The sequence below is a fragment of the Schistocerca cancellata genome, chromosome 2 (assembly GCF_023864275.1).
Source record: "Schistocerca cancellata isolate TAMUIC-IGC-003103 chromosome 2, iqSchCanc2.1, whole genome shotgun sequence".
Taxonomy (NCBI): Eukaryota; Metazoa; Arthropoda; class Insecta; order Orthoptera; family Acrididae; genus Schistocerca; species Schistocerca cancellata.
In genome coordinates, this window is record NC_064627.1 from 974,794,012 (window position 1) to 974,813,078 (window position 19,067).

The 19,067-nt window shown below is 41.8% G+C and overlaps 1 protein-coding gene across 1 annotated transcript in view; it reads right to left on the reverse strand.

The window, feature by feature from the left end:
* The window catches only part of LOC126162948 (Golgi apparatus protein 1), a 166,426-nt gene that overhangs the window by 55,193 nt on the left and 92,166 nt on the right, over positions 1-19,067 (reverse strand). Inside the window, exons 11-12 of the mRNA XM_049919782.1 lie at positions 6,564-6,749; positions 3,259-3,459 (exon numbers count right to left, since the gene is read on the reverse strand). Coding sequence (XP_049775739.1) covers positions 3,259-3,459; positions 6,564-6,749 — 387 coding nt within the window. The remainder of the gene's footprint in view (positions 1-3,258; positions 3,460-6,563; positions 6,750-19,067) is intronic.

A 19,067-nucleotide genomic window follows, 5' to 3' on the forward strand; every position in this document is an offset into this window, starting at 1 on the left:
TGAAGAAGCTTGCACAAGATAGAGTAGCATGGAGAGCTGCATCAGACCAGTTTCAGGACTGAAGACCACAACAACAACAACAACAACAACAACAACAGCATCATTACTGGCTCAAAGTCAGGAAAACTACCAAAGGAGCTTTACACAAAATTCTTGGAAACAACATTAAAACCAAACACTGCGTATGACAAATTCCTTGTGGTGGTGGATTTGTGGGGTGACCGAGCAGACCTGACATTGTATGATGAGATATTCATCAGTGAGGAGCTTGATGTGACTTTACTGTGAATATCATTCAATTAAAATTTACTCCTCCTGCTCAACCCTGTAACATACACTATGTGATCAAAAGTATCCGGACTCCCCCCCCCCCCCTCCCAAAACATATGTTTTTCATATTAGGTGCATTGTGCTGCCACCTACTGCCAGATGCTCCATATCAGCAACCTCAGTAGTCATTACACATCATGAGAGAGCAGATTGGGGTGCTCTGTGGAGCACATGGAGTTCGAACATGGCCAGGTGATTGGTGGGTGTCAATTGTGTCATATGTCTGTACGCGAGATTTCCACACTCCTAAACATCCCTAGGTCCACTGTTTCCAATGTGATAGTGAAGTGGAAACGTGAATGGACATGTACAGCACAAAAGCATACAGGCCAACCTCATTTGTTGACTGACAGAGACTGCCGACAGCTGAAGACTGTCATAATGTGTAATAGGCAGATGTCTATCCAGACCATCACACAGGAATTCCAAAGTGCGTCAGGATCCACTGCAAGTACTATGACACTTAGACAGGAGGTGAGAAAACTTGGATTTCATGGTTGAGCGGCTGCTCATAAGCCACACATTATGCTGGTAAATGCCAAACAATGTTTCGCTTGGTGTAAGGAGCGTAAACATTGGACAATTGAACAGTGGAAAAACATTGTGTGGAGTGATGAATCACGGAATAACGTACCAAGTTTTATGCTCACCTACTACAATCTTTTTGGAGACCTAAAATATCCACTGTTTGATTCAAATGGATGCCATAAATAATATTATGAAATTGCTACTCACCCTAAGCGGAGGTGCTGAGTCTGGCTTCAGCTGCCAGAGACTGTGGTCGTGTGTGTGTGTGTGTGTGTGTGTGTGTGTGTGTGTGTGTGTGTGTGTGTGTGTGTGTGCGCGCGCGCGTATTTTCGACAAAGGCCTTGTTGGCCAAAAGCTCATTCTGTGACAGTCTTTTTTGGTGCCTATCGCAATTCAACATCTCCCCTCCATGGTGAACAGCAACTATCCTTTTCATAGATTTTGTGACGGTCTTTTTGTGGTGCCTATTGTGACTCAGCATCTCCACTATATGATGAGTAGCAACTATCCTTTTCATAATATTGTTATATTCCATCCTGGATTTTCCATTATTGGATTCCCTAAACAATGAAATAGCTTAATATAGTAATTTATCAACCAGAGATAATTTTATTACAATGAATATTCTGTGTGTCCCTACTTGACAGAAAATAAAGTTCCATGACCACATTTGTCAATATTGCAATAATCTATACACATTACTAATTTGAAGTCCCAAGTCGTGTTTTTCTGCCTGTAAGTGAATGCTAATTTGAGGAAATTCTGTGGGGATTTTGAAATAATTTTCACTTATAGTTAGAACAATTCACAGGGAACGTTTGTGTACACTATCTACTACTGCTTCACCAGACAAGTTGTCTGGTTGTAGATGCTTAATGCTACCCGTGCAAAGTGTGAGTAGGTGACTAGTACCTGTTATAGATTTGTGTTTAGGACAAAGCAAGCTGGGATATTTTTACTTTCCCTCTTGTTTTGCCATCTGCCTCCTTAAATTCGTTTTTTTATTTTTAATTAATCACCATTAACATATGTGAGTATAATCTGCATTTTCATAAGAGAGAAAGATTGGCCCTCAGTTTTAAAGAATATAACACAGGATCTCATTTTGTACTAAGTTTTATGTATGTAATTGGTTTTCTCATTTATTTTGACTATTCCTAGTTAATATCTTTTGTTATAGGGTGAAATCAGTAATTGTTTCACAACTTCAATTCTATTGTTGACTTATAAACAAATATAAATTCTGTACTAATTATGAACATTTGGGAACAAATAATAATTTTAAAGGATCTATTGGGCTCTATTCAAAACATGTTAGCAAAGCCAGCCCTTAATTGATTCCAAAGTAACTAACAATTTTGGCAAAAGTATTGTTTCTGTAATGATATTGTTAATTTCATCATTTAAACAAATAATTTGGCCTAACCCTTGAAGTAAAAGAAACTGTTAAAAGGAAGTAATTTTTTGATGTATTCAGTTAATTTAATGAGTTAAGTTTTAACTGTAATTTCTGTAAATTAAACTTGAAACAATGTGTAGTTCCAGCACCTATTATTGTGAGGATATATATGGGCCCGATTTCTGTCCATGGCCAAGTTTCAGACGAGAAACCTGTACTGGTTAGATCAACAACAATGCATTTGTGAAAGAAGTGTAACACACTTAAGCCGTGTGTTAAAACAATGACTGTGTCTGTTCCACACGTACCTTACTATTCCTCAAGAAATGTGTGGTTAGGGTTTTACTGCTTGCAAATGTTCATTGGTAAACTATTGTAGCAGTATGTGGATGTTCATCTGCAAACTATTAATGAGGCTTATCGAAAGTAAACAGTAGTGCACTGGCCGTATTAAATGTGTATATTGGGAGGGGGGGGGGGGGAGGGGGGAGGGGGGGGGAAAGTAAAAGTAAACAACTGTGAAACGCAAATGTGCACCTGTCGGCTAAATCATTTAAAGTAGTCTGTGTTTGACTCTCAACCCCCCCCCCCCCCCCATTTTTCAGCCACTATAGCAACACAGTACGTCAATGCTGAGGACAACAAACAAAGAAATAAAGCGGGTGAACGTCACATGTTCAGCACAGCCTATTTAAATGAAATATGTAATCTGTTATGTGATCCAAATCACAGGCGTAACAGTTCCTAAAAGTAAGTGCAATCTATTGGCAAAATTTGTCATAAATGATAATAAAAAATAAAACTGACTTACTTCCCATTCCTGCCAGGGAGGGAAGGAGAGGGAGAGGGAGAGACCACATCATTACCCTAAATAGTGCCATGACCTCCAAAATAAGAAATTAATACACCAAATGGCAACATCTCCTTAGATAAGGCAATAATTAATAATGAGGAATATTTACTTATATATAGAAAAACATTGGATTCATATGGTCACTTACTTTTAGACATTTTACAACTTTCCCATTTAGTTCCTTTTCTTCCTTTTCAGAGGCAACTATGTCTGCACAAAATTTGGATATATCCATTCGACAACTTTTCTGCAGCAGTGGATTAAAGCGATAGTCTGAACTCTGTTCAATCATTCTGCGAACTACAATGGATTTGCATTTGGAATCAAATGTTGGATCATCCTTGTACCTCTGTAATTTGAAAGAGAGAGAGTGTTACTAAAAAACAGCAGCAGCAACACAGAACTTGGGTATCTTTAAATTAAACATGGTGCCTTGTGAACAATAACAACACAGCCAACTTATATAGAAAAATACAACAGGTATAGAAACATTACTGTAATATTAATAACATAGAACTGTAAAACAGTCATTTAATATAACACAATAACTGTCAAGCTACACATCTATAAAAAGGAAAAATTTGTTAAATCCAACACAGGAGAATGAGACACTGGTCTCTGCTGTGAAAAATGTTGTATTTTATTATTACAACTAGAAGTCTTTATGTTTATAGGGGTAAATCACTTAACTAACCAAATAAATTAAAAACAAAATTATTAACAGTACTAAAAGTCTGTGTGTGCATAAATAAACAATGTCTGACAGTAACAAGCATTTTCAGGGCAACAGGAGGGCAGAAATCACATCTTTTTAAAATAGAAACATGTCATTTGAATCATTAACACCCAGAACAAATTTTAAGGTAAGTAATTACAAACAAAAATACAGAGAAACACAATACTTTTCACTGAGATGGACCGTAACAGTGTCACGTCACAGTTGCAGCAAATTAATTTCATATTTGGCATAAGGCAATGACAGTGGATTAATGACACTGTAAAGCAAACTGGGAACTGAATTACATTTGATAGATATATTTGGAAATAGTACAGAAAGATGAGATTTGCAATCAGTACATATCATTTATGGAATGGAGTTTATGGCACCAAAATTACGGGATGAATGGAAATGTTTTAAATAGTACAACAAGCACATGTATTCTTCATTAAAGAAGGGCCTCTTACAGCAAGGAAAACCCACTCCCTTACCCCTTCCTCTTGCTTTGGTATCAAGAAGTGGATCACCTTAAACAACATCCACAAATTTTTTAGCAATGTCAAGATGCTGATATTCTAGATGGCTAACTGCTGTCCAGCCATTTCCTATGTCATGGAAAATAATGACTAGTGCTTGATCTCTGGTTATGACATGATGATGAATTCAGAAAAGAACTTTCTTTCAAATGTCATGTAACTGCAAACTGCTATTGCTTACCCCCGGAATCACTTATGCCTGCGTTATGATGAATGAATGAGCGAAAGATCATCTAAAATCAACTGCTCGCTCGACGAAAGATGCATACCCAAAGACTGGAAGGTTGCACAGGTCGAGTGGCGGATACATATGGGGTGCGCGCAGAATGCGTGCCCCGACCGCTTCTGGGGCTGCCTGCATAGCCACCCGCACAGCCCCCACGCTATTTGTTCGTTTCTTTCATCAGTCGACTCGACTGAATCAAGTTATCGAGTACTTGTACTTTCCTATGTAGCATGTCCTATGTAGCATGTGCATCCACGTCATCGTATTTTATATGTTTGTATCTGGCACATAGATAGCCAACACATACCTACGAGAAAAATCGCGACCAGTCTAGTGATCTCGGTACGTTATTCTGTCTGGTATTTGTTCAAGAAAGTCGCGAATATTCTGTTTTCTTGTACAGAGAACCTTTGATACGTAGCATTATAAATACGGACTATTTGACGAATAGGAAGCTAGTTTACATTCAGAAGCAGAAAGAGAACCACAATTGAAACTTTTTTTATATCATAAGATGGCATTGTCTTGTATATGTGGATAATCAGTTTAAATAAAATTTTCTTAACCTTTTGCATGTCACTTGATTATTTTTTATCATGGTAAAAGTAAAGGTAGCTCAAGATATCTTTAGCGCTCCCTCCTTGAGGTTTTCCTGTATCCACTAAATTACAAGCCCATATCATTAATATGCAGCATGATTTTGGAACATATATTGTGTTCAAACATTATGAATTACTTCGAAGAGAATGGTCTATTGAAACACAGATTTAGAAAACATTGTTCTTGTGAAACACTAATTAGCTCTTTACTCACATGAAGAGTTGAGTGCTATCAGGAAGGGATGCTGCCATTTATTGTCTAGTAAACTCACCAGAGAATGAAAACAAATTGTAAAATGATTTAGAAAAGATATCTGAATGGTGTGTAAACTGGCAATTGACCCTAAATAATGAGAAGTGTGAGGTCATCTGCATGAGTGCTAACAGGCATCTGTTAAACTTCGTTTACATGATAAATCAGTCAAATAAAAAGGCCATAAATTCAATTAAATACCTAGGAATTACAAATACAAGCAATTTAAATTGGAAAGAACACACAGAAAATTTTGCGGGGAAGGCAAATCAAAGACTGCATTTATTGGCAGAACACTTACAAAATGTAACAGATCTACTGAAGAGACTACCTACACTACACTTGTCCATCCTCCTTTAGAGAACTGCTGCGCAGTCTGGGATTGCGACCAGATAGGATTAATGGAGTTCAATTGAGAAAGTTCAAAGATCAGCACATTTGTATTATCCCAAAATAGGGGACACAGTGTCATGGACATGATACAGAATTTGGGATGGACAACAATAAAACAAGGCATTTTTCATTGCAGCGGAATCTTCTCACACAATTTCAATCACCAACTTTCTCCTCCGAATGTGAAAATATTTTGATGACAATGACCTACATAGGGAGAAATGATCATCATAATAAAATAAGGGAAATCAGAGTTCACATGGAAAGATATAGGTGTTTGTTTTTCCGCGCATTGTTTGAAACTGGAATAATAGAGAATTTTTGTGAAGGCAGTTCAATGAACCCTCTGCCAGGCACTTAAGTGCCATTTGCACAGTACAGATGTAGACGTAGAAGTAAGAATTGCTCTTTAGCTTCTGGTGTCGACACAGTACACTGCTGGTCTGTTCTGGCATCACCTAAGATGTATGTGGAGAATATATTTGCCTCGTAAAATAGTCAATAGGTGTACAATATTTCATAAAGGTCTGCTAGTATACTGGGCAGTTTACCCCTAGCATGGCTTAAACTATTGTTCTCTCATTTATTTGACATCTAACACAAGCTTTAGGATTCCAGCCAGTAAATATTTACATAATTAATTGTCCAATTTATTAAACCTATTTTGTTAATAGTGACTGTCAGGAATTGTGTGAGATGAAATATTAATCTTAGACAACATAAATTACCTTAAGGCAGATCAACGCCTGTGAAGGATCTTCGCCATGGCAAAACTGATTAATCATATGTCTGCAAGTTGTGATAAGTGCATAATCGACAGAGCTATCTTGTAGTTCTTGGCGTTCTACATTGAAAATAACCATGTGACATCCATCTGACAGTTTATCCTTGTTTATTTGAAGGCATTCCAAAGTCTACGAAGGAAAATATAAATGTGTAAGTAAAACATTTGAATAAACAATGTAAATAACAAGATCAACTTACAAGTAGTCAATAAGGTGACTGTATTGATAGAAAAACATTGTAAGTATTATAAAAATAGTCAGCATAACAGTTTCTACAGCACACAATAAAGTTGTATAATTTCATCTTGTACAAAATAAATCTATTTTGCCAGATTCTATATGCCCAACTGCCCAGGTGAAAGGTGCGAACAGCAGCAACAGTTTGTGTTGTACACAGGGTTCAGTTTAGTGCTTTTCTCATGAGCTTCCATAATGAAGTGAATATTCCCTGTGTTTTTATCTGACTTATTACTGTTACTTGATAATTAGAGCTTGCATTTCTATTTAGAGTTTCAGGTTTTATGTATGATGTGTTTCTAGTGAAAGGTGACAGTCGATACAACTATTTTCAGTAGTGTAATTTATTTTTGATTTGAGAGCATGTGTATTTTGCAACCTTAGTGTATAGTGCAAATTTAGCAGAGCAGATTTTAGTGTTTGTTTATTCTTCTCATTTATATTTTGTGGACATCTCAACTTTAGCAGTGCCACAGCCTGGAAGTTTTCTCTCTTGTTGAGGTCTGTTTGTTCTTCTCCATTAGTCTTACCTGCTCTGTTTGTATTTTTTGAAATTTTATATAGTTTTATACACAGTACAATAAGGATAGGGGGTGTTCTTTTTGTGTATGGAGACTGAGAATTGGTCACTGTCATAAACAGTCGAAAGCTACGTTGGCTATAATTGACACGTTCCTGACTACTGCTCAAGGCTGCGGCGGCACTGGCCACTAGTGATGACACCTGGGAGACACTCTGTGCTGCTGGAACCACTTTATCAACTGTCTTCCAATACACAACATCTGGCAGTTTGAAAGCAAGTGGCAGACAGTGATTGGTTCACATATCTCTGGCCAGACAGCAAAACTGGGAACTGGTAGTACGGCTGGCTCCTTATGGCTTAGCAACAGGTACGAGGTGCTACTCAATGTTGATAACACTTTTGAGCCAGCACAGGATGTCTCTCTTGTTGGGTTCGTTGGTTGGACTGGAGAAGGGACCAAACTACGTGGTCATCAGTCCCTCTGACCTTGAAATAACTAAAACTGATAAAACCTCACACTATAAGAGGGAACTACTACAATGGCCATAAAATTACAAACAATTGACAGAGAAGGAAGGAAGAAGGCAGAAGAAGAGAGGAGGGAAAGAAAGTGACAAATGGCAGGAGCATAAAGGAAGAAGCACAGGTAGACAAGATAGACACTCAAGATAAAACAGACCGAATAAGGAAAGGAGCGGGAAGGCAGAGGGAGGGGGGTGAACCACCAAGTCCACTCGAATCCAGTCCAATCGGGGCGAGGGGGGGAGCAAGACGGCCTGCCACCCCTCCATCCACCGATAAGGTTGAAGGTCCCACCCTTCAACAAAGCGAAAAAAAAAAAAAAAAAGAACCCATTACGAAGAAACCGTAAAACAAGATCAGCCACTAAGGCATTGTCAGCTAACACCAGAGGTAGCGAGTCAGGAAAGCTAAGAGTCCGTCACAGGGCAGTTAAGTTGGGACAGTCCAATAAGAGGTGAACCATACTCAACATCGATCCACAATGACGGGGGGGGGGGGGGGGGGGGGGGGGTCATGACAGAGGAGATAACCATGAGTCAGCCAAGTATGGCCGATGCAGAGCCGGAAAAGGACGACAGAGGCCTTACGAGAGGCAAGTAAGGAGAACCGCCATGTACTTGTAGAATGCTTTATTGCCCTGAGCTTGTTCGGCAAAGAAAGTGTGTGCCATTCTGCATTCCAAAGTCCCAAAATCTGACATGTAATGCCAAGCGAAGGTCTATTACCAGAATGTTAATAGCAAGAGATGGCCTGTTAGTAGCAAATTTAGCCAGTCTATCAGCAAGTTCATTGCAAGGGATCCCAACATGGCCTGGGGTCCAAATGAAAACCACTGGGCATTCACGTTGATCAAGGAGAGAAAGGGAGTCCTGGATAGCTATGACCAATGGGTGGTGAGGGAAGCACGGGCCGATAACTTGCAAACTGCTCAAGGAGTAGCTACAGATAGTGAAAGACAGTCCTGAGCAGAAGTGGACAGGGTCCAGTGTGCACAAGATGGCTACCAATTCTGCAGTAAAAACACTACAGCCATCTGGCAAGGAATGAAGTTCCATATCTTGCATAGGTGTAAGCTTAACCAGTGTGACCAGTAACCATGGAGCCATCAGTATAAATCACTTCAGAACCCTGGAATGAACCGAGGAGAAGTAGAATTGGTGGTGGAGGGCCTCCGGAGGGACAGAATCCTTTGAATTTATGGAGAGATCAAGACAGAGCTGTGGCCGAGAGACGCACCACAGAGGGGTACGTGCACGAGTGGAGAAAAGAGTCGTTAAAGGGAAGTGCTGGAGCTCAGAAAAGAGCAACTGAATGCAGGCAGCCATGGTAAGCCCACATCGTGGCCGCCGTCGCGGGAGGTTGATCTCCATGTCTGGATAAAGGAGACCATAATTAAGGTGCTTTGGGGTGCAGCAAATATCAGCTGTCATTGGTGCAAAACTTGCAGTGGTGGAATTCCCGCCTCTGCGAGAAGGCTAATCACAGGGCTAGTCCAGAAGGCACCAGTCGCAAGTCATACCCCACAATGGTGGATGGTGATGCAGAACCATAGACAGGACTCCCATAGTCTAAACGAGACTGGACCAGTGCTTTGTACAATCCCAGAAGAATAGAGCAGTCTGCACCCCAGGTGGTATTGCCCAGACCTCTAAGAACACAGATTTAACCAGCATGTCCTCTTCAGCCGGTAAAGGGAGCCATGTCAAACGGGCATCGAAGACCAGACCCAAGAAGTGATGGGTGTCCACCACCTCGAGGGACTGGCCATCAAGGACCAGGTCCATATGGGGATGGACTGTACAGCGATGGCAGAAATGCACGACACACGATTTGGCCACCGAAAACTGAAGACCATGGGAGAGAGCCCAAGATTGCACCCGGTAGATTGCCCCATGTAGACGGCATTCTGCAGTGCCCATAACAGAGGAAGCGACATAGATACAAAACTCGACAGCATACAAAGAGGGGGACACTGTCGACCCAGCAGACGCAACCAGTCCATTTATGGCTACGAGAAGGAGAGGGATGCTTAGCACGCAACCCTGTGGAACCACATTTTCTTGGTGATGGGAAGTGCTGTAGGAGGAACCAACTTGGACCCGGAAAGAGCAACAAGAAAGAAAGTTATGGATAAAAATAGGCAGAGTGCCACGAAGGCCCCATTCGTGAAGGCTGGGAGAATGTGGTGGCACCATGCGGTATCGTAGGCTTTATGCAAGTCAAAGAAGACTGCATTGAGGTGCTGCTGATGGGCAAAAGCCGACCGGATAGCAGACTCCAGGTGGACAAAGTTATAAACCATAGAGTGGCCACAGCGAAAACCACCTTGTGTCGATGACAATAGGTCGCAGGATTCTAGGATCCAAAACAGCTGCTTGTAGAGGGTGTTGGTAAGGCTAATTGGACAGTAGCTATCCAACTGAAGAGGTGGCTTCCCAGGCTTCCAACACCGGAATAACAGTGCTTTCCTCCCAGGGTAGGAAATACCCCCTCACTCCACAGACGATTGAAAAGGGTCAGTATACGACGGTGGCCAGCCACCGATAAGTGTTGGAGCATTTGGTTATGTTTCCGATCTGGTCCAGGAGCCGTGTTGGGAAAAGGGCGAGGGTGCTGGCAAATACCCACTCACTAAATGGAGCATTATAAGACTCCACGCAGTCAGAAACAAAAGACAAAGGCAGTCGTTCCGAGTGCTCTTCCAGGAGGAAGAACGTGGGCGGTTACCGAGTTGATGCAGAGGCTTGGGCAAAGTGTTGAGCAAAATGCTCTGTGACAAAGTCCAGATGGGTAAGGACAACATCATGCACAGAAATTCCTGCAATGCCGGTGGGATGACGACAGCCAAAAATTCGCCTGAGTTTCGCCCAGACCAGTGAAGAGAGGGTGTGCGGTCCTATGGCAGCCGCAAATCGTGTCCAGCAAATCAGTTTCTGAAATTTGATTATGTAGCAGGCCCAGGCACGGAATCATTTAAAGACCAGAAGGAGAGCAGCAGAAGGGTGCCGCATGTTGAAGAGCACGGCGGCAGTCTTTTATGGCCACAGCAATTTTTGGAGTCAACCAAGGGACCATATTCCGACGGGGGGAACCCGAGGAAGAAGGGATGGCTGAAACAGCTGCAGAAGGGATGGCTGAAACAGCTGCAGAAAGGATGGCGGCAGTCGAAGTCTGTGAAGACTCATCAATACTGCTGTGTGGTAGTACAGGGGGGATGGTAGCAGAGGAGAAGGCACCCCAATTGGCTTTAGAGAAGGCCCACCTGGGAGGGTGATGGAGCAAGATACACTGAAGGAAGTTCAAAACAATCGGGTAATGATCGCTGTCACATAGGTCAAAGTGGACACCCCACTGAATGGAGGGAAGAAGGTCGGGATTGCAGATGGAGAGGTCAATGGCAGAGAAAGTGCCTTGTGCCACACTAAAGTGTGTCGGAGTGCCGGTGTTTAGTAGACAGAGGGCAAGTCCTGCCAGGACAGCTTCAACTGTCCTGCCCAGGGCAGTAGTCGTGTGACTACGCTAAAAAGGGTTGTGGGTGTTAAAGTCCCCTAAAAGCAGGAAGGGGCAGGAAGGGGCAGGAAGGGAGAAGGGAGTTGTTGAAGAAGGGTGGTTAGGGTGAAGGATGTGGGTGGCCTGTCAGGCGGGAGGTAGAGATTACAGACTGTGATTGGAGTGGCCAGATGGACCCTGACAGCAAGAGAAAGTGTGGAACCCACGAAGCGTGGATGAGTAAGAACTGACAAAATGGGTCTCCTGGAGAGCAACGCAAGCAGCAGAGTAGGAGGAAAGAAGGGGCTGCAACTCCGGGAGTTGACACAAATATCCATCACAATTTCACTGGAAGATTCTCAAGCTGGAGTCCAAATGGGAAGCGAACGGACCGGAGCCAGTCACGCCGTCGAGTCGCCATCCGTCACCTATAAGGATGGGGTAATGTTCATATAGGTGGGGTCAGACTCTGTTGGTTCATTGGATGGAGGAGGGGAAGGCGGCACCTCAGGGGGTACCAGAGGGGCCTTGCCCTTGTTCTTCTGTTTCTGCTTCTTCTCTTGTGAAGGAAGAGAAGGGCAGATTGCAGTGAGGTCAGGCACAGATTACACTTGGCTCCAGCACCGGCGGATGCCGAAGAAGGGGAGGATTTCTCTAGCAGGGGAGGGGGAGCAGCACCCGAATGGGTGGGTGTGGGTACTGATGAGGAGGGGGAAGGGGAAGGGGAGTGGGAGAGGGAGGGTGAGGAGGAAGGTGTGGGGCAAACGGGGAGAGGCTGGGAAGAGGAAGGGGTAGGAAGGGGAACGGACATAACTGAAGCAAAAGTAGAAGTTACAGGTACGAGATGGAGCCGGTCATACTTTCGACAAGTGTCAGTGAAGGTACGCTGAGCTAAGGTCTTGTACTCTTGAATCCATCATTCTTTCATATACACTGGCCACAGTGGCGAGCGTGGAGGATGCTGCGCATTACAATTTATGCACACTGGCAGGGGAGCACAGGCACTTCCCCCATGGAGGGGGTGCCCACAGTCACTGCAGAGGGGATCATGGGTGCAGCGGGAAGACATGTGTCCAAACTGTAAGCATTTAAATCATCTCATCGGTGGTGGAATGTAAAGTTTTACATCACACCAATACACCATCATCTTGATCTCCTCTGTGAGGGTATCCCCTTTGAAGGCCAGGATAAAGGCACCTGTATCGGTGCGATGGTTTTTAGGACCTCGTTGTACACGGTGGATAAATCGAACTCCTCGGCGCTTGAAGTTTGCACGGAGCTCCTCGTCAGTTTGAAGAAGAAGATTGTAGTGGACAATGATGCCCTGTACTGAGATCAAAGATTGGTGGGATGCGACGGAGACTGGAATGTCACTGAGATGGTCACAAATACACAGGGCGTCAGACTGGGTAGCAGAAGATGTCTTTATGAGCAAAGAACCGGACCGCATTTCACTCAAGGATTTCACTTCGCCATACTTATCTTCAATCGTCTTCACGAAAAACAAAGGCTTGGTCATGGCAAAACTTTTGCCATCTGCCTTGGTACAAACCAGGTACCGAGGGAAAGGTTTCAACCCAAGCCGGCGAGCTTGACCCTCTTCCCACAGGGCGGTCAGGGAGGGGACAGCTGAAGGATCAGAAGAAGGAGTGTCAAGTCTTCTATCACTCGTAGAGACGGCCACAGAATGGCCAGGATGTTGACGCTTTTGTCGCTTCACTACTCACGAGGATGTCGTTATCAGGAGAAAGAAAACTGGCGTTCTACGGATCGGAGCGTGGAATGTCAGATCCCTTAATCGGGCAGGTAGGTTAGAAAATTTAAAAAGGGAAATGGATAGGTTAAATTTAGATATAGTGGGAATTAGTGAAGTTCGGTGGCAGGAGGAACAAGGCTTTTGGTCAGGTGAATACAGGGTTATAAATAAAAAAAATAGGGGTAATGCAGGAGTAACTTTAATAATGAATAAAAAAATAGGAGTGCGGATAAGCTACTACAAACAGCATAGTGAACGTATTATTGTGGCCAAGATAGACACGAAGCCCACGCCTACTACAGTAGTACAAGTTTATATGCCAACTATCTCTGCAGATGATGAAGAAATTGATGTAATGTATGATGAGATAAAAGCAATTATTCAGGTAGTGAAGGGAGACGAAAATTTAATAGTCATGGGTGACTGGAATTCGACAGTAGGAAAAGGAAGAGAAGGAAACATAGTAGGTGAATATGGATTGGGGCTAAGAAATGAAAGAGGAAGCCGCCTGGTAGAATTTTGCACAGAGCGTAACTAAATCATAGCTAACACTTGGTTCAAGAATCATGGAAGAACCCTGGAGATACTAGAAGGTTTCAGATAGATTATATAATGGTAAGACAGAGATTTAGGAACCAGGGGCAGATGTGGACACTGACCACAATCTATTGGTTATGAACTTTAGATTAAAACTGAAGAAACTGCAAAAAGGTGGTAATTTAAGGAGATGGACCTGGATAAACTGAAAGAACCAGAGGTTGTACAGAGTTTCAGGGAGAGCATAAGGGAACAATTGACAGGAATGGGGGAAAGAAATACAGTAGAAGAAGAATGGGTAGCTTTGAGGGATGAAGTAGTGAAGGCAGCAGAGGATCAAGTAGCTAAAAAGACGAGGGCTAGTAGAAATCCTTGGGTAACAGAAGAAATATTGAATTTAATTGATGAAAGGAGAAAATATAAAATTGCAGTAAATGAAGCAGGCAAAAAGGAATACAAACGCCTCAAAAATGAGATCGACAGGAAGTGCAAAGTGGCTAACCAGGGATGGCTAGAGGACAAATGTAAGGATGTAGAGGCTTATCTCATGAGCAGTAAGATAGATACTGCCTACAGGAAAATTAAAGAGACCTTTGGAGATAAGAGAACCACTTGCATGAATATCAAGAGCTCAGATGGAAACCCAGTTCTAAGCAAAGAAGGGAAAGCAGAAAGGTGGAAGGAGTATATAGAGGGTCTATACAGTGGCGATGATCTTGAGGACAATATTATGGAAATGGAAGAGGAGGTAGATGAAGATAAAATGGGAGATACGATACTGCGTAAAGAGTTCGAAAGAGCACTGAAAGACCTGAGTCGAAACAAGGCCCCGGGAGTAGACAACATTCCACTGGAACTACTGACGGCCTTCGGAGAGCCAGTCCTGACAAAACTCTACCATCTGGTGAGCAAGATGTACGAGACAGGAGAAATACCCTCAGACTTCAAGAAGAATATAATAATTCCAATCCCAAAGAAAGCAGGTGTTGACAGATGTGAAAACTACCGAACTATCAGTTTAATAAGCCACAGCTGCAAAATACTAACGCGAATTCTTTACAGACGAATGGAAAAACTGGTAGAAGCAGACCTCAGGGAAGATCAGTTTGGATTCTGTAGAAATGTTGGAACACGTGGGGCAATACTGACCTTACGACTTATCTTAGAAGAAAGATTAAGGAAAGGCAAAACTAAGTTTCTAGCATTTGTAGACTTAGAGAAAGCTTTTGACAATGTTGACTGGAATACTCTCTGTCAAATTCTGAAGGTGGCAGGGGTAAAATACAGGGAGCGAAAGGCTATTTACAATTTGTACAGAAAGCAGATGGTAGTTATAAGAGTCGAGGGACATGAAAGGGAAGCAGAGGTTGGGAAGGGAGTGAGACAGGGTTGTAGCCTCTCCCTGATGCTATTCAATCTGCATATTGAGCAAGCAGTAAAAGAAAGAAAAGAAAAGTTCGGAGTAGGTATTAAAATCCATGGAGAAGAAATAAAAACTTTGAGGTTCGCCGATGACATTGTAATTCTGTAAGAGACAGCAAAGGACCTGTAAGAGCAGCTGAACGAAATGGACAGTGTCTTGAAAGGAGGGTACTAGATGAACATCAACAAAAGCAAAACGAGGATAATGGAATGTAGTCGAATTAAGTCGGGTGATGCTGAGGGAATTAGATTAGGAAATGAGACACTTAAAGTAGTAAAGGAGTTTTGCTATTTGGGGAGCAAAATAACTGATGATGGTCGAAGTAGAGAGGATATAAAATTTAGACTGGCAACGGCAAGGAAAGCGTTTCTGAAGAAGAGAAATTTGTTAACATCGAGTATTGATTAAGTGTCAGGAAGTCGTTTCTGAAAGTATTTGTATGGAGTGTAGCCATGTATGGAAGTGAAACATGGACGATAAGTAGTTTAGACAAGAAGAGAATAGAAGCTTTCGAAATGTGGTGCTACAGAAGAATGCTGAAGATTAGATGGGTAGATCACATAACTAATGAGGAGGTATTGAATAGAATTGGGAGAAGAGGAGTTTGTGGCACAACTTGACTAGAAGAAGGGATCGGTTGGTAGGACATGTTCTGAAGCATCAAGGGATCACCAATTTAGTACTGGAGGGCAGGGTGGAGGGTAAAAATCGTAGAGGGAGACCAAGAGATGAATACACTAAGTAGATTCAGAAGGATGTATGTTGAAGTAGGTACTGGGAGATGAAGAAGCTTGCACAGGATAGAGTAGCATGGAGAGCTGCATCAAACCAGTCTCGGGACTGAAGACCACAACAACAACATCAAAAGCTATAATGTCCAGATAATATAAGGAATAGTATGTTGGTTGAAAGCAGAAGGAATAGCATTGAAATACTGCACTCGGATTGGACTATCTATCACAAGGCAAGGCCATAAGCCAATTGTGGCAGTGTATTTTAGTACATAAGTCAACAATATGTAATGAGGTTTTGGTGACTGGATGTGGATTTGAACTGTTGTCCTCCAGAATGTGAGCCTAGTGTGCAAGCAAGTGTGCCATCTCACTCATTTTAAACATTAAAGGAGGGTCAAACACGGTAATTGGATGCTTTTATAGACCACCTGCATCAGGAGCTGTTGTGGCAGAGACCTTCAGAGAGAACTTGCAAAATATTTTAAATACATTTCCTAATCAAGTTTACTGTAGTAGGGGGAGACTGGAATTTGTCAGCTATAGAATGGGTGAGTCCTGTGATCAAAACTGCTGCCAGAGACAGTGATTCGTTTCACATCATTCTGGAGATCTTATCCAAAAATTACTGCAAGCAGATAGATAAAGAGCCAATTTGTGAGTGTAATATCTTAGGCCCTCTAACAACAGAAGACCTAAACTTTCTGAATCAGTTAATATGGAGGAAGTTGTCAGCGATTATAAGATTGTGGTAGCATCAATGACCATGGATTTTATAAGACATTTAAGAAAGGTAGTCAAAATCAGATATTTAGTGCTGAGCACGAAGATGTGGAACACAAATGGATAAAATTCAAAATCATTGTTCAGCATGCCTCAAACAAGTATGTTCCAAACAAAATTGCTAGGGCTAGGAAAGACTAACAGTGGTTTAATAGCCAAGTTAGAAAACTTCACCATAGATTTAAGAGAAGTCAGAATTTAGTTGGCAAACAAAAGACGAATGAAGTGAAAATGAGAAAAAGGAGAGCAATGAGAGAAGTGTTCAATGATTTTGAAAGAAAAATTTTGCCAACTGACCTTATCAAAATCCTAAGTTTCGGTCTCATATAAAATCAAAAAGCTGCTTTAAATCGTCTATTTAGTCACACAGTGATCATATTGGCACAAAAATGGAAGATGACAGGGAGTAGGCCAAAAAACTGCACTAGTTCTTCCAAAGTTGTTTCACCACAGAAGATCACAACACACTTCCTCTTTTCAGTCACCACACGAAAGACGAAATTGCAGATACTGAGATGAGTGACAGTGGTATAGAAAAGCAACTATAGTTGGTTAGTAGTGAAAAGGAACCCGGACCAGGTCAGATACTATAAAATTCTACATAGATTATGCGAAAGAACTTGCTCCCCTTATAGCAACACTTTATTGTAGTTCACTGAAGCAATGAAGGGTACCTAGTGTTGGGCAGAAGTGTAGGTCATTCCCACTTTGAAGAATGGTCAAAGAATCAATCCACATAATTGTAGGCCCCTATAGTTGACATCAATCTGTTTTAGAATTTTAGAATATTTTCTAAACTCAAATTTTTTTTTTTTAGCATGAAAATCTCCTTTATGAAAATCAACATGGATTCCTCAAACAGAGATCTTGGGTAACTCAGTTAATTCTGTTCCTTCATTAGATCCACAGCATTGTAGACATGGGTGCCTAGGATGATGCTGTGTTAATTGACATCAGGAAGACATCTGTTACAGTCCCTCATTGCCATTTAGTGAAGAACTATGAGCTTATCAAGTGCTGGACCAGATTTGTGATTGGATTCAAGACTTGACAGAATTCGATAAATTGCTCTTAATGGAACAAAATCTACAGATGCAAAAGTCATTTCAGGAGAATCCCAAGGAATTGTGATAGGACCATTACTGCTTATAATTTATATTTAATTTATATTAATGATCTAATGGATAATGTCAGAAGCTGTACAAGACTGTTCACAAACGATCTGATTATCTAGAAGAAGTAGCAACGCCAAAAGACAGTAGTGATTTGCTGAAGACTTGCAGAGGATTGAGGATTGGTGCTGGGACTGGCAGTTGACTCTGAATGTAAATAAATGTAACATACTGTGCATATGTAAGAGAAGAAATCCAGTACTGGGCAATTCCACTTTTGATGACAAATTGCTGGAAACAGTAACTACCATAAAATATCTAGAGTAACCATACAGATCGGACTTAAGTTGGCTGAAATTCTGAAAGAGTACATTCCAGGAAGAGCCAGACAACATATTACCTCCCAAAAATGTCTTGGAAAACTATACCACAATGAGAAACTTCAAGAACTTTTGAGCTAGAAAGGATGTCTGCTGACACTCATTCTTCCCACAAGCTGTTTGCGAATGGAACTTGGAATGGTGGATCAGTTAGTGGTACCAGAAGTACCCTCATAATACACAATGCTAGGCGCTAGTGCAGATATAAAACTTGTAACTGAATTAGATCTGTATCTTTAGCAAATCTACTGCCAATTCCTTGAAGAGGACTGCCCCCAGTAATCGGAAAAAAGCACAGATCACACTTACCAACCGAAAAAATTATGGGCAGGACTGACACACACAAACTTTCCACTGACACCTGTGATCACAAGTAACCAGCGCCCACCCCTTCCACCCCCTCCATATCCCTTTCCCCATAACTTTATCACCTCAGATAATTTACTTTCCTCTTCCTGTTAGGTGTAGGCCATGCTCTGTGTATCCACACCTCCAAATAACAGCAACTGGCAGAACACTCACACGGATTCAGAACATACTAATAATGTGAAACATACTGCACACACTTCACATGCAATAGCCTAAGCAGCAAATGCAACTGATGTCGTTATCCATGAGGAAGTAGTAAGTTATGTATTAATATTGATCTTGAAAAAATATCAGCACAATGAGTAAAGTACAAAAACTATTGTAGCTTTCAGAGCTACTTGTTCCTTCCTCAAGGAGGAAGCAGGTAGTAGCAGGTCATTCAAGCCCTAGGACACGAAGACGAGGGGAGAATGATCTTTGAATTGACATCCACCACATTATTAACATCCCTCCAGTCAGTTTCCTGTTGTGCTGCCCTGAACACCCCCCCCCCCCCCCCATTTTTTTTGCTTGTGTAAATAGTTACACAGCTTTCTATGAGGCCAACTGACATTTTATCAAGTAAGACTAGTTGTGCTACATATT